This window comes from Ruditapes philippinarum, unplaced genomic scaffold, assembly GCF_026571515.1.
Source record: "Ruditapes philippinarum isolate M1 unplaced genomic scaffold, ASM2657151v2 ctg1506_1_1_1_1, whole genome shotgun sequence".
NCBI lineage: Eukaryota > Metazoa > Mollusca > Bivalvia > Venerida > Veneridae > Ruditapes > Ruditapes philippinarum.
The window spans coordinates 56,462-78,723 of record NW_026864737.1 but is presented as its reverse complement, the minus strand read 5'-3'; the positions used below and the strand labels follow the sequence as shown (position 1 = coordinate 78,723).

At 33.2% G+C, this 22,262-nt stretch overlaps 1 protein-coding gene across 1 annotated transcript in view; it reads right to left on the bottom strand.

Moving 5' to 3' along the window:
* Window positions 1–256: 256 nt before the first annotated feature.
* Window positions 257–22,262, bottom strand: part of LOC132726678 (tubulin monoglutamylase TTLL4-like) — a 54,692-nt gene continuing 32,686 nt past the window's right edge. The window contains exons 16-21 of the mRNA XM_060712023.1: window positions 18,763–18,874; window positions 17,767–17,977; window positions 17,049–17,122; window positions 16,182–16,279; window positions 13,625–13,826; window positions 257–1,450 (exon numbers count right to left, since the gene is read on the bottom strand). Of these exons, the coding sequence (XP_060568006.1) occupies window positions 1,409–1,450; window positions 13,625–13,826; window positions 16,182–16,279; window positions 17,049–17,122; window positions 17,767–17,977; window positions 18,763–18,874 (739 nt within the window). The 3' untranslated portion in view covers window positions 257–1,408. The remainder of the gene's footprint in view (window positions 1,451–13,624; window positions 13,827–16,181; window positions 16,280–17,048; window positions 17,123–17,766; window positions 17,978–18,762; window positions 18,875–22,262) is intronic.

Here is a 22,262-nt window from a genome sequence, read left to right as displayed (position 1 = left end):
AGCTACAGCCAATGGTGGACTTTTACAGCTTAAGCAAATGGTGTTTTTTACAGCCACAACTAACAGTGGACTTTTACAGCTAAAGCCAATGGTGGACTTTTACAGCTACAGTCATTTGAGGACTTTTACAGCGCATCCGCACAGTCTGATCAGGATCCTTGCTGTACGCCTACAATGTCCTTACAAGAAGAGAAACTGATAGCGAACAACATGGATGCTGATCAGATTGCAATTGGTTGCGCAGGCTGGTCTGGATCCATGCTGATCGCAAACTCACTATGTTGGTTTGTAATAGTGCAGCTCATTTGTTACCAGCATAAAGTCTTGTTGGGGAACACAAGTTTAGAGTGATCTTACGATATCACCTCTTGCAATGACATGTCACTTTTGTTTTAAAGGCACATTATGCCTCAGAAATAAATAAATTTTTATTTCTTTACAATTATATAAAAGTTATATATAACTTATTGCCAAAAAGTAAAAGAAGAAAAGTGATGATTCAGGTAATTTGCCCATGAGTAACATTTTAAAATACTTTAAATGTGCATGAACATTGAAAAAGCTTTCAAAAAGGTAAAAGCATTTCTGAGGCATTAATGGGCCATTAAACATTGTAAGCACCTCACTTTGTTAATATATATACATGTCTGCATAGTTAAAACTGTTGTATCACATGACAGTTCATACAATAACAACTATACAAGTATATGTTGTAGAATGTCGACAGTATACAACTTTTTTCACATCAATGCTTTTAAAGTAAAATAGGCGCAAATACCACACTTAAAACTCCTATTTTAGCCAATTCAACCAAAAAGCTTGCAATATACAAAAATATCACAGTCTAGATGGAGTATTTACAATACACTTTGAAACATGGCCAATACTGACTCATAGTTTCTTATGTATATTGCAATTGTGTATGGCCAAGCAGACTTTCATTATTACTTCTATTTACAAAGAAAAAGATATAGGATAGTTGAAAGCAAAAGTTAGAGCGTATCACAAATAGACAGGTTCACAACTTATCATAGACTGGACGTAGAGATTTTATTACTGTTGTTGTCCTTTAGGGAACACCTGCTAAGCAATAGTTAGAACGTATCACAAATGGAGTGGTACACAGCTTATGATAGACTGGACGTAGAGATTTTATTACTGTTGTTGTCTTTTAGGGAACACCTGCTAAGCAAAAGTTAGAACGTATCACAAATAGACTGGTTTACAACTTATTGAAGACTGAACGTAGAGATTTCATTATTGTTGTTGTCCTTTACGGAACACTTGCTCTGTTTTCAATTTCATCCTCTTCTTCGATTTTCTTGCTAGTGGCTGTTTGATTTCTTGCTGTACAATTCTCATGGTTTGTCGCTGGTACTTGGAGGACGCAAAAACTGGTAGGACACCACTAAATAGTTCCTGCAACGGGGGTAGACGGACTGACAGTCACCTGAAGGTAAGAAAAACAACATTTTTCGTCTTAAATATATATAATTATAATCCGGGTTTATAAAATGTTATGTCTATTTTGTCAAATGTCTAAATTTCATAATAATTGGTTATTTTAAATACTCATTAGTATGTTCTTAGACTTTACTACTGAAAGACTGTTTATAAATTACCAATTTGATATTTGTTTGCTTACAAGATATTTCATCATAGAATTTCAGTATAAATAGCAAAGTCTACACTAATTAATATTTTATGAGTCATACTTGTTAATAGAAAGATGTCTTCCATTATAAACTAAACAATGCTTAACTTGTACATTTTATTGCCAAAGAAAACTATAGCTCATTATGAGTAAGTTAAGCTTTGGTTTAAGACATTTTGTTTTCAGCACAAAATGCCAAGTTTTGTTGAAACAAACTGGTAATATTCGACCTCCAAAACAAATATATCTTTACTTATTTTAAACATCTATAAAAAAAAACAAAGAAGAAAAAACACCAAAGAACAATTCCTTTGTCTACAGACAAATTATCACCACCATTTAAAATAATCAATATTTTCGTGATTTTCATGAATAGGTAAATCTACAAATTTAAGAACCAACAAAATTTTTAAAAATTTAATTTTTCTCCTTAGATAATTTTTTCTAATATTTTACATAAAACAATTCAATAATTATTAAAAACCATGAAAATATTCTTTTAAAAAAATACGAACAAACAAAAAAGAAAATTTGTGCCCACAAAATTAAGTGGTTTGACAGTATTTGAAAATAAAAAGTTTTTTTTTTATCATTTTCATTACAGTGAAAATAATCTAAATAATCTTCATCTGCATATCTTATCCATTTTATAATCAAATAGGAATGTATATTCAAGAAAGATACACTGATACAATAACAACATACTTATTTATATAAAAACCAGAAAAAAAATTACTCTGTGAATGAAGGTACTGCAATCCATGCATGTATAACACTACATATTATTTCATTAGGTAATACATATTTAGTTTAGCACTTTAATCTCCTTCCCTCCCCCCCCCCCAAAAAAAAACAACAAAAAAACAACAACAAAACAAAACAGCCTATCCCCAACAATTTAACCCAAAATCTCTGGGTCAAGTATCAGACCTCTTAACCAGTGTCTAAATACATTCTTGGATAATACAAACTTCATTGGTGCAAGTTACCAAAATGGGAAACCTTAATTAAACACTATATTAATTAGTTTTATATAGGAAAAAGACTAATTTTAGGAGCATTAAAAAACCCCTCTGAAGTTCAGGCAAATGCCTGAAAAACTTGCACCCATGAAACTTGAGACAGAATCACTTATTGTTGTTTAAATGGATTGAATACCCTAAAACCCTATATATAAAGCACAGCAAGAAAACAACAACAACAACAAAGTCCAATATAAAGAAAAAACAGTGATACAAATCCACGAAACAAACAAAAACATACAAAATGCTGGTTATTTTTTTATATTTTTTTTTCAAGCAAATCTCTACAACCACATGAACTTCAACCTGCAAAGAAGAATATATCCCATGGCTCGACTGTTAGTTTGAACTGTATTGAGTTTCTGCTCGTTTTTGTTTATGAGAACAGAAAAAAAAGAAAAAAAAGAAGAAAATAAAAGAACCTCAAGAGTTATTAATAATCTAGCCAAGACAGACCATGTGAATGCTGCAATAATCAGTTTTTAATCGATATCTGGCCCTAGTCTGACATTAAATCTGTAATATTTTGGCTATTTCCTGTATTTTTTTCTATGCTTCAGAAATATGACACAAGGGAAGTAACCATACAATGTTTTCATGCCCTCAAGAGTATGCTCCCTTTGAAAAAGCTAAATTGCTATTTGTTCTGATTAATTTTGGCCCATAAATATGCCGTGACTTTTAACTGCTTCAGGGATTGGCAAGAATTTTACCATCTTATTTTCTCTTGATTGTACTAGGGCTTCTTTGGTTTCAAAGTTCCCCTTCTTGAGCAGAAAATTGTTTGCTAACAAAAATAAAGTATAAGATTGGGCTTCCTTGTTGATAAAACAAACTTGAAGAAGATATCATGTCTAGAAAACAGTAGGAATTCAACATTAAATTTCTTTGTTTGGAGAGGGAGATCTTGACCAATAGGCCACTGTGAACCATTTTTATTTCTAAAAAAAAAATTTTAAAAAAATAAAAACAAGAGGGCCATGATGGCCCTGAGGTCGCTCACCTGTATATAGCCCCCCCCACCCCCGGGCCAATTTTTACCCAAGGGCTTTTATTTGTTTATTTGAACAGACTTGGTAGACACCCATAAGAAGATGTTTCATGCTAAACATCTAAGTTCTAGCTCATTGGGTTTTTTAAAAGAAGATTTTTAAAGTTTTTACTATACACATATAGTTAAAAACAATGACACCTTGGGGCAGGGCCAGTTTTGACCCCCGGGCTTTTATTTGAACAAACTTTGTAGATATTTACTTAAAGATGTTTCAAGCTTAATATCTTAGCTCTAGCTCTTTGAGTTCTTTAAAAGAAGATTTTTTAAGTTTTTACTATATGCATATAGGGAAAATCAATGACCCCCTGGGGCGGTGCCAATTTTGACCCCAGGGCTTTTATTTGAACAAACTTGGTAGACACTCATTAGAAGATGTTTCATGCTAAATATCTTAGCTCTAGCTCTTTAGGTTCTTTAAAAGAAGACTTTTTAAGTTTTTACTATATGCATATAGGGAAAATCTATGACCCCCTGGGGCGGGGTCAATTTTGACCCCAGGGCTTTTATTTGAACAAACTTGGTAGACATTCACTAGAAGATGTTTCATGCCAAATATCTAAGCTCTAGCTCTTATGGTTCTTTAAAAGAAGATTTTTTAAGTTTTTACTTTATGCATATAGGGAAAATCAATGACCCCCTGGGGTGGGGCCAATTTTGACCCCAGGGCTTTTATTTGAAAAAACTTTGTGGACACTCACTAGAAGATGTTTCATGCTTAATATCTTAGCTCTAGCTCTTTGGGTTCTTTAAAAGAAGATATTTTAAGTTTTTACTATATGCATATAGGGAAAATCAATGACCCCCTGGGGCGGGGCCAATTTTGACCCCAGGGCTTTTATTTGAACAAACTTGGTAGACATTCACTAGAAGATGTTTCATGCTAAATATCTAAGCTCTAGCTCTTTGAGTTCTTTAAAAGAAGATTTTTTAAGTTTTTACTATATGCATATAGGGAAAATCAATGACCCCCCGGGGCGGGGCCAATTTTGACCCCAGGGCTTTTATTTGAACAAACTTGGTAGACACTCACTAGAAGATGTTTCATGCCAAATATCTTAGCTCTAGCTCTTTGGGTTCTTTAAAAGAAGATTTTTTAAGTTTTTACTATATGCATATAGGGAAAATCAATGACCCCCTGGGGCGGGGCCAATTTTGACCCCAGGGCTTTTATTTGAACAAACTTGGTAGACACTCACTAGAAGATGTTTCATGCCAAATATCTAAGCTCTAGCTCTTAGGGTTGTTTAAAAGAAGATATTTAAAGATTTTTCTTTCGGTTGCCATGGCAACCAGAGTTCTGCATGGAATTAAATTCTTTGAACAATTTTTAAAGGTGACCACCAAAGGAACATTCCTGTGAAGTTTGGATGAAATTGGCTCAGTGGTTTATGAGGAGATGTCATTTAAAGCAAAAGTTAACGGACGGACGACGGACGGACGGACGGACGCCGGACGAAAAGCGATCACAAAAGCTCACCCTGTCACTTTGTGACAGGTGAGCTAAAAATCACTGAAATTATGTAAAAACTTGTTAAGAAGTTTATGTTTCTGTTAATAATAAAAATTGTGACAAAATGACAAGTCTGTGTACTGTAAAATGAGAATCCTGCACCTTTGTAAAAATGAATGATTCACAAAAAAACTAGTGACAAAAAAAGCAAAATAATTTTCTACACAAGTGCTTATGTACCTGGACCTCTCGGGTACAGGCGGTGGTGGCGGGCAATATTGTTCCAATAGCATCCGAATTGCCCTAAAGTAAGGAAATATCAGTTGATTGTCTTTTTTGTCTTATATCATATATCAACAAAGTATCTAAGCCTAGGCTGGTGCAATGGTAACAAAAATATTTTTTTAAACAATTATTATAAATTACTTTAAAACTTAAAAATCATTATTATTTGTGCGGCACAAATTTTTGGTTTCTCCTAAATAGGTCAATCAACGATTGAGACAAGCATCTCATTAGTTTCTAAAGAAAATGAGGTCATCTATTCCAGGTTTGACTGTATTTAATTCGTGAAATTTATCTCACGATTTTTTCTATATAACATACAAATAAAAACTAGCCCTTAGTAGTTATTATAAGACTTTTTCTCGGTAACATTAAAAAATGTAATAATGCATAGGAAATGAAAAAAAAATATACATATATGTAAATAATTACATATATTTTTCAAAATTGAATTTGAATAATATATTTATTTGTCATCTACATGGCCACATTTTAATAAAATAATTCAAAGTAAAGAAAACGAAAAATTCTTAAAATTAAAACAGCAGTAAAAAACATATAAATATATTTTCATTAGTAACTAAAATAATTAATCAGAAACTGCGGCTGTATGTATTCAAAAAAGTTTTTTAGATAATTAGTTCTAAAACTGAAATTTGGTTACATTTTTCAAGAAGTACTTTAAGTTTGAATACAGGAAATCAACTCCAGTTTCAATTTAAAAGTGTAATATTTTTTGTTTGAAAATAAAAATCACAAAGAAGAAAATTTAATAAAAGCATTTGACATTCAACACATTTGTAAATTTCAAAATCACCTAGCAAAGTTGGTTTTGGCATATTCCTATTTCATTTACTAGACTATAGTTCTGTTAATAGCCTATAGTTCCATTACTAGCCTATACATGTAGTTCTGTTACTAGACTAAATAACATGTTAGGAAACAGCACACCAAAATTCTTTCTAGCTCAAGTGTTTTCTGTGTAAGATAGCATCTAAAACTTATTTCTATTTTTGATTGTTTGCAGTATGGAAATCATCTAGGAGGTTGTTGGTGGGTTTTTAAGTCACACCAATACTGTGTATCAGTAATATGGCATGTTGGTAGGTTTTTAAGTTGCACCAAGTCTGCATAAAAGGTCATAAGGCGACTTTCCAGCAGTTCTGGTGGTGGCAGACCACAACAGCCACTACATGCATTATTTCAGGCACAAACAAGGAAGGTGGGTAGAACCAATAGTGTTCCAAAACCGAAATGATTTCTCACAAGAAAATAATTCAAAGTCCCTGGAGGGATTGGAACCCACAGTAGTAAGAATCATTGTATACAATGTTATTATAGTCAACTACAAGCATCAAGGCCTTACTGTTTTCCTGATTTCTGTACTAGTGCTGGCCTATGTTTACACTAGGGACAGTCATGAATAACTTAATATAGTGGTGATGAAGGAAGACTTGAAGTCACCATATTGTTAAATAAGCTACATCACTGACTGGAGCTTTGGATAAAACTTTGTAATGGGGTTCTTTAGACAGGTCACCAAATTTCAGTTAAAATTTTTAGAGTCATGAAATTATGAAAATTATGAATGAAAGTATGAAAACTGAGGGGAGAGGGGGGGGATAACAGATTTTTTTAGGAATAGAGAATATTTTAGAAAATTCTGTCATAGGAAATACTAGCCCATTTTAAAAATGGAGGAATAAAACAACAATCGAGTATGAAGACCCATTACTCTTGTTACTGGGCCAATAAACATTACTCTTGTTACTGGGCCAATAAACATTACTCTTGTTACTGGGCCAATAAACATTACTCTTGTTACTGGGCCAATAAAGGTAGTCAGGTCTAGCTTGCAAATATTAAGCTGAAAACATGTAGACAAACCAACTGATTTTTAAAGAGAAAAATAACACCAAAATTACCGTTATTAATTTAGCTTCCTATAAAAATAAAATGGATTATTGTTTTTAAGACAAAAAAAACAACAGCAACAATCACTCTGTGTACACGTTATACCTGCTCGGAGCTTTGCCCTTGGGGGACAAGATATCTGGAGGCTGGGGACTAAAGACTAGATTATTTATAGAAGAGGTCCCGCTCGACTGACTCGCTGAACGCTGAGGTACGGGCTTAGAAACCGTACGTTTTTGAGTCTTGAGCAGGTTCGAAGTTGACGAGCTGTGGAGAAAATAACAATAAGAAATACACAATACTAACTGAGTCATGCATCGAAAGAAGATAAAACACAGAGCTTATATGTTTGCAGTGAATTTTTATTCGAAAAAAAATTGGTATAATTATTAAATTTTGGAGCGCAAAAAAAACAAAACAACTTGAATATTCTGGTCTGGCTCACTAGAATGACAAAGAAAGCCAATTTAACAACAAATATAGTAATTAAAAAAATAAAAACCTGAAAATTCAGTAGCTTTACACAAAAAATTGTTTTTTTATATTCCTAAAATTTTTCCTTTTTTTAGCATCCAGCATCAAGAAAAAACCTTTTTTGAGACATTTTATACAATAGATTAACTTTTTTTTTTAAACGAAAATTTTATTTGTCTGTCTTCACAACTGCAAAAATACAGTCTCCTCAAGGTCATGCATTTGAACAAACAAGAATACAACAGTTACTACACCATATAAATACAGTGATAAAAAACACATGCAATTCATCCCTAATCTATATTGCAACATACAAATGTATAGGTCTTGAACAATAAAACCATTCTCATACATGCTGTTATAAAAAATAATCAAAGGAACTGGCCTGTAAATAATTCATACTTTATCAAAAACGATACTAAAAGTGTACATGGCATATAAAACCATATTTAAACTGTTCATAGCTTAAAAACATACTTCAATTTGAAAATGTATGTGTTAAAACCATAATAAAACTGTACATGGAATATAAAACCATACTTAAACTGTTTCTAGCTTAAAAACATACTTCAATTGTAAATGGTTTGAGTAACAAGAACTGTCGGAGGACAGTAACGCTCGACTATTCGAAAATTTGTCACAAGGGTGTTTCATTGAGTATAATAATGCTTACCTATATGAATACATAAAATTGTCCGAAAAGGTACAAACTCTTCAAGTTTCAATACATTCCCTTCAGTAGTTATGGAGAGACAAGCTTACATGCAAAAACTTAACCAAGAATTCATGAGTCGAAAAAGGGGCATAATTATGCAAAAAAGCAAATCAGAGTTATGGGACTTGTACCAATCATCTAAGATAATCACAGAGACCAAGTGTGTGAAGTTTCAATCCATTCCCTTCAGTAGTTATGGAGATACCAGCTTACATACAAAAACTTAACCAAGAATTTCTAAGTCGAAAAAGGGGCATAATTATGTAAAAAAGCATATCAGAGTTATGGGACTTGTGCCAATCATCTTAGATAATCACAGAGAACAAGTGTGTGAAGTTTCAATCCATTCCCTTCAGTAGTTATGGAGATACCAGCTTACATACAAAAACTTAACCAAGAATTTCTAAGTCGAAAAAGGGGCATAATTATAAAAAAAAAGCAAATCAGAGTTATGGGACTTGTGCCAATCATCTTAGATAATCACAGAGAACAAGTGTGTGAAGTTTCAATCCATTCCCTTCAGTAGTTATGGAGATACCAGCTTACATACAAAAACTTAACCAAGAATTTCTAAGTCGAAAAAGGGGCATAATTATGAAAAAAAGCAAATCAGAGTTATGGGACTTGTGCCAATCATCTAAGATAATCACAGAGAACAAGTGTGTGAAGTTTCAATCCATTCCCTTCAGTAGTTATGGAGATACCAGCTTACATACAAAAACTTAACCACAGGGACGCCGACGCCGACAAATGGGTGACTGCATTAGCTCGATTATTCTGCGAATAGTCGAGCTAAAAACCATACTGAAACTATACATTTTTTATGAAAATCCATACTTTTAAGTGTCCATGGTTTTTAAAAAACCAAACTTAAATTGCTAATGGCTTATTTAACCATTTAAATTATTACTGAACAATTCTGCAAAAGCTTAAACGTAAATTTTTTGTGCAGAACAGTTTGCTGTGTTTACATGAGGCTTCATTTATAAGACACATAATTATGAGCACTACATTGTCAACTTAATGCAGTAATGGGTTAACTCCCATTAAATTATATAAGGAGTATACCCAATACTCACTAAGTTTACAACATGTACATGTTAACAAAGAGAAAACAGATGGAAAAGAGCAAAGCCAAAATATGCATGAAAAATTTTCCACAAATTAAGAGTATAAAGAAATTTATGTTGGGCTCACAATCTCTTTTTATATCACTTATTCTTCTATGCATAGAATAAATTATGTTTGCTTTAATGAAAAGGCATGCAATACAATGCAATGCATTACAATACTTTGAAATGAATGCCCACTTAAAAGTGTAGGGATTCTATGTATTAAATTTTTGCAAAAGCTAACAAAGGTAACAAATAGTAAAAAAAAAAAAAACATCTGAAGGAGCATTGTCCAATGGAAAGACAGTATACACTGATCAGATCTATAAATAACATAATTTTTTTACACACAGAGACCAATGAGATTTGAGGATATATATAGATATATATAAATAGCACAAAACATGTGACTTAGCATAGACCAATGAGAGGCAGTTTGTTCAGCTCTACAGAAAGGATTGAGTAAAGGGGCAGTATGCTCAGAATCAAAGGTATTGCTCATAAATGACTAATACTAACTTTCTCTCTTTTTTTCCGAAGTTTTCCCAAAGTATATAAATCTAAAAATTCAACAACAATGTAATAAGAACCAAACAGAATAGTTCCACTTTTTCGAAAAGCATTGTTAACCTAAAACCATTGGAGGTTGTGAATCTGTAAAAGTACTCCTTTTTTAACCATAAACAGTTCTGATATTGGAAAAGAATATTACATTCAAGAAGTTTCATTCCTAAATTTATTGAACTCATTCACATAATATAATTCTTTTCAATTTTTTCATTAAATTCAGTAATATGTGAACCTATATTCATTCAATTTCACATTGTGGCCATAAATAAAACAGCATGTAGGCCTAATATCATGAATTATCAGTGGTAGAAGGAAAGATTCAGTAAAATGGCGAGAATCAATCTCGCAGAAAAAAATGAGTTTAGAAAAAAATATTGATCATGGAAGCTTAATGAAACAAAATAGTGACTTGTTCAAGAGCTGCATTAATATTGATATAATGCCCTTAAATTTTATACATGTATACAAATTGTATATTTTCAATACATGGGATGTATCTATCTCTATAAAAGAGAGAGTTAAGATTTACCATTGCCTGATAGGTAAACAGATCAAGTCATAAGGTGTTTAATTACAATAAAGTATGAAAGTAAGGACCAAATAAAGTATGAAAGTTAGGACCAACAAAGAAGAGCCACGTTCAAAGAACTCACGACTCGAGCAACATTCTGCCAGTCACAACGGACCCGCAGACAGATACCAAATGGGGACTGAACGTCCTCTAGAGGAAATAAAAGATAGACTGATGTACATGTATAAGAGGGGGAGAGAAAAAAAGTTACACATCAAGGTATATACACGGCTATAAAATATATCATAGAAAAGCAAAAAAACAACAACAAAAACTTGACAGTGAAAGCATATATTTAGGTTTATTCAACCATGGTTACCTGATTTGGTTTTAATTTTTTGGTAATTAGTCAGTGTCTCCTGCTCTATAAAGGTTAACAAAAGTATTGATAAGCCCGTTTAATGGAAAAAAAAATCTACAAAAAAACAATTTTTCTTCAAAATTATGTGTAAGACCATGTTTTAACATGTAAAAACTCGATTTTGTGTAATTTCAAGTATTTTCATCATTGTCTGTTTAGGTAGTGTTACTGTAATGCTTTCCCGCCAAAAGAATTCTTACATCAGCCAATATCGTAATAAATCGGTCATTTCCGGGGCGTTATTTTTCACAATCTTCAGTATTTAATATTTTTTAACTGTTTACAATCGGAATTTAGTACATAGCGATAAGGATGAATGATTATAAATAATCTAATGCCCAAGGTTTTGAAAAAAAAAATGTTCTGGAAATAACGATTTTTCTTCAATATTGACAGATGTTAGATTTTTTGGCGGGAAAGCATTCTTAAGATGATGTTTAGGGAGAAAAAAAGGTCAAAGAAATTTTTTTACAATCAGTTTATTTAAAATTTATTAACAACAGCATTAAAGAAACTTCTCTAAGGTTTCGTTCAATGGGGTCAAGAAGAACTACACATGTACTGATTTACACTCAAAAAATATATATATTCTTTCGAACCAATGTATAATTTCTTTGAACAAGAAAAACTCATGCAACTTTTTGACATGCTTATACAAACAGAGTATCATGCTTGCAAAAGTCTCGAGATGCTGACTAGCCAACGAAATTATATACTGTAAACAGGATGAAACTATTAAAGAAATTCGTAAAATGAAAACATCTGTAGCCCCCCCACGGATGTTTGTTGGTGCTGTTTAAAAGTGACAGTATGCTTGTTTTTTCCGCTGTTTTCGTGTTATGTGAGTTGAAATAGTTTTATTTTTCTACAGATTATCTATCATAATGGCGATTGACCAATAATTAATAATGAAAATTTTTTTTGATACAATACAAAAATCAACATACATTATAAAAAGACTGCTCCGCCCTTTTTAAGATTTGAATGTTAACGATAATTATATTCTTAACAATATTTTTAGAAATTTCTGTCGGTCGTGTAGATTATTGATTTTTTTTTTCATAGTAAAATGTAAAATTGAACACAATTATGGCAAATTGTCAAGAAACTTTGATTTTTACCTGTTCACTGACCCTTTACACTTGGATATGGCACAGTCAATTTAACAACGCTTAGAACAGCCCTATGAACCAAGGCAAGGCTATGGAATATCTATCATTAATTTATCCTAAATGAAATTGACCCAGTCGACTTTAAACTCGGGCAAAATGGCACAGGCCTATGGAAGGAACAAACATACAGAAACATGTGTCACAGGAGGGGAGACAAACCCGTAATTATTTGTGCCAGTAAAATATAATGGGGGCAAATGCTTATTTAAAAGGAAAAACTTGTTCTGTCGTAAATTCTGATACATTTTATAAATCATGATGCCTGAAAATGTTCATCCTGTTTATCAGTAAACGATTCTTACAAAATGCTGAGATACACATATTAAAAACATGCCAAATACAGATAACAAAACGAGGAATTATCAATTTAGACACATATGCAAGAATAGCAATATTGCACCTTTCTTTCTGCATTAACATCTGCAGAAGCCCTCGGACCTTCTAGCCTAGGCTTTAAATGCATCCCAGGGCTCCTGAAGATGTTGATGCATGAAATAAGGTGCATTCACCCTCTATTGTTATCATTCACATTTTATCAATCAGATGCCTAGATATTCAATTTTAACTGCTGAATCTTTGGATTGGACACCTAAGTGTGAAATCATATCCGCCCCAAAACTAGGCAACAGACTCAATTATTTGTTGAATATGAAATAACTTTGGAAGCCTTGAATATTAAACATGCAGGAGATGAAGGGTATAAAGCTGTAACTGGCACAAAATACTGTAAAAAATTCAAAAACTAAACAAGACCACCACCACCACCCAAAAATGAGGAAAAAAAGAAGATTTTGTAAATTAAATGGTAATTTCTTAAGTTAAAACAGGCAAAAAGTCTGAATAAAATGTTTCTTCAACTTGCTAAAACCAAAAGTGATTAGTTTTTGTCACCAGTTAAGTCAGACAGCCTGGAAAACAGGCTCTATAAATGTTGGTAAACTCAAGTTTTGTATCTTGTAATTGAAATCTCTATAACTTGGAATGAACTTTCCCAATTTCAAAGCTGTCCAGGGTTAAATTATAATTTTACTGCATTTTCAGCAGATTCAGTCATGTTTTATTGCATGCGTAATCCATTTTGAATTCAAATTGACAAAAAATTATTCCGAAAATCTAGTTACTTTCATAAGATTCTTTTACCATAATGAAAACAAATATTCCGCGGCTGACACAAATATAGCTTTATACCCCCTTTTTTTTACAGATAATAAAAGACAATGTCGTGTTCTCAGCAATATTGTAATACATGCCAAGAATCGACTTTTGTTACCCTCGACAGAAGCATGATTCTCCGCCTATACAAGATCATTTGTGTGTTTCTTTTATTGTTTCTCGAAACCGGCCGCGGTAGGCAAGACCTCGGTAGGCAAGACCTCGGTCTTTGCACGGACATAGCTGGTAACATGTCCTCTAAATTTGGTGTGGTGTAACCAAATTTTTGTGGCGATGATTTACATATTATGAGTTTTCCTCTGTAAAGTTAAGATAGTTAATTTTTTTCATTAAAATGTCTTATACTTAGGAATTTATACACAATGCATATTTTCAATCCAATTATGCTCAAAAATTCAAAACATTGAAATTATCAAGATAATTCTCTGACGCTTTAAATTCCAGGGACAACAATGTAGTTTTCCATACATTTCTATTATGGTAAAAATTGGGTTTTTTAATCTTTTTCTTACTTTGGGAAAAACGTTCAATAAAAATATTTCAATTTTTTGGTAATAGGAACACAATCATTTAAACATTTGGGTCTGAAACATTCATTTATTTCATTGGAAAAAAAAGAGCAGAGATAAAAAAATTCCACTTGTCCGCTCGTAATTACAAGTAGAATTTAAGAGAATTTGATTCAGGACAAATAGAAAAATGTTGTCTTCACATTAGATTTAGAAGCTGCTGCAGAACTCTGAAAATATTTTTCGATCCCTGAAGAGGGGCTTTATATGATTATAGATACAATTATGCACATTGAAAAAGAATACGTTGAGTAACTAAATAATGAAACTGCACAAAAAAATAAATCTTACATAATCAAAGGAAAGTATGTAAAACATCTTTAACACAATGAAAAAATCAATCATAACTAAAAACTGATTTACATTTAACCACCTTACTTACACTGACAGTAACACATGCAATGTTTACAATATGACCCCTACCTTACAGAATTAAGTATATATCAAAGCTTTTCTGACGCCTAGACAAAAATGATAAAAACAAATATATTCCAAATCAATATAAAATTACACATTGTAACATCACTGGTGGACTCAATGCCACATGACTGAAACTTGGGTTATAAACAAGAAAATATGACCATTTCATATCAAACTATCAAATTATTATAATATTTTATTATTCTCTTCATATATCCTCATGAATATTCAAAATTATACCATTCAGAGTAAAGAAATATTCTCAATTTTCTCGTAAACCATGCATTAAGCTACCCTTTCACCATAAATAAAGGTCTACCCTATTTTTTTCAGACTAGTATATACTTCATGCAAAACCGGTTCCAAACAAAAAGATAAACAAACATAAAAAGTCTCTAAACCCTGAAGAAAAGCATCGAAGCTTTTAAGAGAATATAAGAAAAATCCAACAGACAAATAAAACTGAAGCGTTTAATTGAAACGACCTTAACCTTTTGATTCCAGTAATCCAGATGACAGAATATTAACTTAAGCACTGCTTACATGAAAAAGGGGAGACAAAAGTTAAAGCTGCAATCCTGTCCGTAGCTTTAAGAAACATACTCGACCTGTTTTTTGTTTTTTTTTAAAATGAAGCGTTTTTATTCAAATGACCTTAACCTTTTGATTCTAGTAAGCAAGATATGACAAGGTTGTATGAGAACGCAACCTTACGATCAGCCTAGGCACTGTATACATGATAAAGGGGTACGAAAGTTTTAAAAGCTGCTACCCTGTCCATAGCTTCAAGAAAATACAATGTGCTTACTAGATTCGTTTCTCAATCGCAGGTAGACTTATAACCGTCGGATTCATGTGGTCATATTGCTGTTTAAACCTAATGTCAACAATATATCATTCATATTACACAGTCATATCTTAAAAGCCATAATCTAACATGGTTTCTAACTGTTTGGTTTGTTGGTTTTGAGTCAATTTAAACATTTTGGTTATCTCTCAGCTGTTGGTCCACATATTGTCACAATGAAAAATATAATTTGGTATTTATTTCTGAAATTTCTGGATCATTGTCTACTGCCATCTAAATAATAAATACACCTTCTGCTTGTACATGTATAAACTCCCAACTTTAACAGTCTTAACAATAACAAAGTAACTGTAACAGAAACTGTAACAGATATCACCCAACTGTTACCTACACTGTATCAGTGTCCTCCCTATATGTAATGCAATTCCTAGAGTGTTCCTTTCTATATAAAAAAGAAATATAATTTTTTTTGTGTTTTTCATTTTATAAAAACAAACTTAACCCGTATTCATTGACTAATATTGACATTGTTTCTACCCCTTTACTTGCACCACAACAAAAAAAAAAAAAAAAAAAAAATACAACTCATTTCTGGGTCTCAAAATCTAAGATCTTTTTCATTTTTTTTTCTTTCAAAATTATCATATTTAATAATTTTTTCGCCCCTTAAAAAAACACAACCCATTTCTGGGTCTCAAAAATCTGTACTGCATTTACCAACATACTGTATTCTAAGACCTTTATATCATTTTTCACAAAATTATCATATTTAACAATATTACCATATTTTCTATATCTTGTACCATATTTTTACAAACTACATGTACTGTATAGTTTTACTAAAGCATTGTATTTACCTAGTTTTCAAGGTTTCCATTTCCTTGTGTTTAGACAATGGCGCACTAAGAAGACGATTCTCCCGGAATGTATGACATGTTGCACTAGGTGGGTTCCACTGCAATAAAACAATTCTAAATGTACAATAATTCTAAAACATTTTTTTTTGTACCAGTATTACCAAAAACAAAAAGTCAATATTTGTTTTTCTACGCAATTAGTATGACATTTTTAAGACAAAATGACATTTTTAAGACAAAATATCAATAAAAAATTCTATATCAAAAGTAAAAGTACAAATATTTTCTGGCAAATTCTCGAGCAAGTCTAGTGGAAAATTTGAACCACTAGATTGGTGGTTATATAAAATTGCCTGCTTGTGCCTGAAATAATGCACAAAAGGGGAATGTGAGGTTTTTATCTACACCAATAAAACTGGAATATCTCTATAGGCAACCTATGCAGTGTCTCTGTAACTCAAAAATTAGAACACCTTAGAACAGCCCATGCAGTGCAAACACTCATCTGTGATAACAAACACATCAGATACGGGCCACAGCCACTATTTTTTTTTTTTAAATATTATGACTGTTATGCACTTAAAGGGCAGATAACCCAAAAGTGAGATAGGTGACACTCAACTTTTGGCCAAATATTTCTGTCATCATATTCTAACATGCCAAATTCCATCGAACAGTTTTAATCCTGCCTATATGTCTATACGAAAACTACCAAAAATCTTCTTAAGTATTTTAAGTTTTGTATTGATAACTTTAAGTGTTTGAGTAAGGGCTTCATTAAAGTTATTTTCCCCCAACAACAAATATCCCCTTGACTTTTTCTTCGAAACAGACAAGATGTCAAAAAGTACAGACTCCTACACTTACCTGATGATTTGGACTGTCTGTATTAATTTCAAGATGAATACCATCCTCACAATATGACTGAAGTAATGCTATTCCTGATAAAGAGATCAAAATAACAAAATTATGAAAATATTAACCCTTAGCCTGCTAGCTGCTACTGATTCTACCCATGCGACCAGTGAAGACCAAGATGTGTAGACACATCTATGCTGTCTGACCATATTCTACACTGTTCGCTATTTCCACCGCCTTTTATAAATGAATTGCGTTCTTAAAATGATGTCATTTTGTCGTTATGAACGAATTTGTAAATTCATATGCTACTAGAAGAAAAAAATGCTTAAAGAAGAAAATATTAGTTTTTTTAATTTCTTACTGAATTATGATTTATATGTAATATGTAAGAAAACCACTCAGCAGAGCCTCATTACTGCCATAAACAGTAACTCTCAAGCTACATATTGCCAGTATAAGATCCATACAATATTCTCCACTTTGAGCTCTTGTGGCCATTTAATACAGAAAGACAAAAATAAAATATGAAGAAAACATTCTTTAAATTCTCTTTTCATTTTTCATTTGGTTTGGCCCAATGTTAACACCATATTACTGGAAAATGTTAAAAGTAAACTTTTAACTTTTATTTCATTAGGGCCTCAAATTAAAGCGCACAGTTGGAATTCTGCACGAAAAACCAAGCACTTGTAAATGGGGGAAATATGACAGATGAATTAAGTACCTCTTTGCTCCATTCGGTTGAATCTTTGCACCCACTGGTCTAGCAGAAGATTATAATATCTTGGAGTTTCGAAATATTTCAGATATTTGTGAGTGGTTGGCGTGGGAAACACTCGCTGGAACCCTCCTTTACGACCGTCCTCGTCAATACTCTCAGTCAGGAACCGGATGTCGTCGGGCGTCAGGATGTCAAGTATTGACTGCTGAACTTGCTGTAATTTAGAGTAAAATAAATAAAATAAATTTGAATCTTTACTAGATATGTACTGAAATTTCATTTGCTTGCTTAGCTCAATAGGGAGAAAATCTGGTAAGTAATCTAAGGGACGCTGGTTTGAGTCTTAGGCAAGGGGGAATGAGCCTTAGACAAGGCGAAATGAGCCTTAGACTAGGCAGAATGAGCCTTAGGCAAGGCAGAATGAGCCTTAGGCAAGGCAGAATGAGCCTTAGGCAAGGCGCAATGAGCCTTAGGCACGGCGGAGTCTTAGGCAAGGCGGAGTCTTAGGCAAGGCGGAGTCTTAGGCAAGGCGGAGTCTTAGGCAAGGCGGAATGAGCCTTAGACAAGGCGGAGTCTTAGGCAAGGCAAAATTAGCCTTAGGCAAGGCGGAATGAGCCTTAGGCAAGGCGAAATTAGCCTTAGGCAAGGCGAAATTTATCTGTGACAATTGATCTCAGACATTTAATCTATTAAATGGTCATTTGTTTCTTACTACCTTTTAGCAATGAAAATCATAGCAACAATCATAACTTCCCTATGCAACAAATAAAGATTTATACCAGTTTTTAGCAGCTCAATTTGAACATTTTGATAAATCAAAACACCTCATATTAGAAATGGACAATTTAAAAGCAAGGCATATTTATACTACAAGCTAAAGCACTGTGCACAGTAAGTTTTATGTTACAATGTTATTGAAGGTTAACTAAAATTTCAAACTATCACTGATAGTATAGTCAGTAAAGTTGCTTAACTCTGTCAAAAATTATCTGCCCCTACCTCATCTTGATGCCTCTGACTGTAATAAGCATGTTTTGCCCTCTCGTCAGGTGATAACTGTTGACTGAACAAACGTTTATCCATGCACACATTGTTTGGCGGGACATACATACTGAAAAAAGATGACATAATAAAAGTTATAATGTACCAAGTATACATCTACAATATAAATTGAGCTAGAGCTTTGTGCATTATTAAATTAAGTTGTACAAAACAATGTCTTCTTTTAATGAAGATCTAGAACTTTTGTCAACAACAACCAGCAGGTATCTCTTGCAGGCTTACCTGTCTCTATATTGCAGACTGGCCTGGTTCTATATTGCAGGCTAGCCTGTCTCTATATTGCAGGCTGGCCTGGCTCTATATTACAGGCTGGCCTGTCTCTATATTGCAGGCTGGCCTGTCTCTATATTGCAGGCTGGCCTGTCTCTATATTGCAGGCTGGCCTGTCTCTATATTGCAGGCTGGCCTGTCTCTATATTGCAGGCTGGCCTGTCTCTATATTACAGGCTGGCCTGGCTCTATATTGCAGGCTGGCCTGGCTCTATATTGCAGGCTAGCCTGGCTAAATATTGCAGGCTGGCCTGTCTCTATATTGCATGCTGACCTGTCTCTTTATTACAGGCTGGCCTGGCTCTATATTGCAGACTGGCCTACATATATATTGCAGACTAGCCTAAATTTTTATGCAGACTAGACATGAGTCCAGGACAGTCATAAATTCAAAACTAATCAAATATTATAACATGGTAAGGGTTATAAGCTCTTGCATGCATTTAAGCTAACTTTTTGTGTTTTTTTTCAATAAGAATTTTTACTGAAGTAAACTATTATTAACTTAATAAGACATATTACTAACACAATATAATAAATCAGCCAAAACATAGTGTTGAAAAGATAAAGATCACTATCTCAATTGCTGCATATCTTAATGGCCAATTATATAACTTGAGATTTTCAAAACCGATAATTATATTACGATAATAGATTACCCGAATGACTCCCTAATTATTTTAAACACCACTTAATTGGACTGACAATATCAAAGAGTCACAAGTCCCATTCAAAAGCTTTTTTATTAAATCTGCGATCGTAGACACTGATTATAGTAAGCTGATACCTACGACCTACATTTAGTTTGACCTGAGATGACCTTACAGTTGTAACCACGCAAAGTCAATATTTTGACAATTTGCACCTTTAGAATTTAATAATGGTATAGTATATGGATTTTATGATCCATGTATAAAGTACAACTTATATTTACTACTACAAATGAAAGATCAAATTTTAAAAGAAGACATAAAGAACTTAAACCTTAATCTGCCAAAATTTTTCTTAAATGGACTCTCCTGGAACTGTCCATTATCAATTTTTAGGGATATGAAGATGAGAATTTGAAGTTTGTACAGCCTGGTCAGACTGTATGGAAAGGCCAGCCTGGCTCTATACTTGTGGCAAAGGCTTTACACTTTCGGTTCCATCAGGGTAAGAATTAAAATCCCAAACTTGGTATTTATTCTTTTCTGTGGTGTTTTTCCCCCATTTGTTTTTAGACACACAAGCATTGTTCAGGTCTAAATTTCAACTCCATTTCATTACACATTTACCCTATATACAAAGGTAAGTATGTCTATCTTATTAATTCTCTCCTCAGCAATTTTGAAACCTTATCTATTGGTAGGTCATTGAAATAACAACAATGCTAATCTTCATATCTAAGAGATAGGTCAATAAATAAGAAAGGTGCCATGTGCTATAAGGAATATGAAGGGCCAGGAGGCCTTAGGGAACCAGCATTAAATCAAATCCAATAGGAGATGAACTTAGGGCTAACCCAATAGGAAACAGCCATAGGTCAAACTCAATAGGAACCAATCTCAGGGTATACCCAATAGGAACTGGCCTTAGGGAAAACACAATAGGAACCAGTCTTAGGGCAAACCCAATAGGAACTGGCCTTAGGGAAAACACAATAGGAACCAGTCTTAGTGCAAACCCAAAAGGAACTGGCCATAGGAAAAACACAATAGGAACCAGTCTTAGGGCAAACTCAATAGGAACTGGCCATAGGGAAAACACAATAGGAACCAGTCTTAGGGCAAACCCAAAAGGAACTGGCCATAGGGAAAACACAATAGGAACCAGTTTTAGGGCAAACCCAATAGAAACTGGCCATAGGGAAAACACAATAGGAACCAGTCTTAGGGCAAACCCAATAGGAACTGGCCATAGGGAAAGCACAATAGGAACCAGTCTTAGGGCAAACCCAATAGGAACTCGCCATAGGGAAAACACAATAGGAACAAGTCTTAGGGCAAACCCAGTAGGAACTGGCCATAGGGTAAACCCAATAGGGAACTGGAATTATGGCAAACCCAACAGGAGGAACCAGCCTTAGGGCAAACTCAATAGGACCCAGTTTCTGCTAATGCCTTTTAAACTACTCACTAAAAACATTAAAGAAGCCATGAAACTGTATTGTTTAGTCTACAGTAAACTAATTGCTACATACATGAATTCTATTGACGTTAATTAGCTGTAAACATTATTGTGAATAAAAAAAATGCTGAAAACACAGATTATCTTAAGAATTATACAAAACTTGTAAACTCTATTGTTTGACTTTATTTTGTCACGAGATATTTATCAATCATGGAGCATGGTTTACTTGGCTAAATACCTGAACATTGCCAGGATAGATTGCCAAAAAAACACTGAATTGTTTAATCAGCAAGATTCTATCATTTAGAAGATCGGAGTTGTAATATAAATGTAATCAAGTGATGTAATTTTTTTTCCTCATTGATTTATATATGGTGGACACATGGTAATATCGTGACAAGATTTTTCCATGTGCATGCCAATAATTGCATGGCTAAACAAGATAAAAAATTTTCATGAACATGCAACATCATTTAGCTATGCAATTAACTTTTGATGAAAACTTCATCCCTATAAATTTGTAATGGTTTTGCCCTGTTTTTTTAATTTGGATCAGTCCATTGTTATTCTAAAGGGAAAATCATTCTCTTAATAAATATACTTGTAGAGGAAAAACTCAAAATTCATATCCAAGGGCGGGTTCCCGAGGGACGGATATTCTGGTACCAACCGCAAGCATTTGTCAGGTATTTTTTCTTGTATATTCTACAAAATTCCATCATATTTTAAATTCTTTACCTTACTAAAACATTTCCCATGGAAAATTATGTCATAACACCCATAACTATTTTCTTACAACAGCATATGAAATTACAACTTCATTCATAACGGTAAAATTACGTCTTCATAAGCATGCCATTGTATAGCACGTGACTCATCTGGCACCCACAATGACAGATGACATTTCTATCATAGATAAAACTAACAGAAACGCCAGTCTGATATACAAGAATTTTTTTTCCTGAACCTGAATAAAAAATTTCTAGGCACTTAGAATTCTGGATTTTCGATTCCCTGGTATAATATTATGCCACAGCCTGCGAGTTGGAAATATC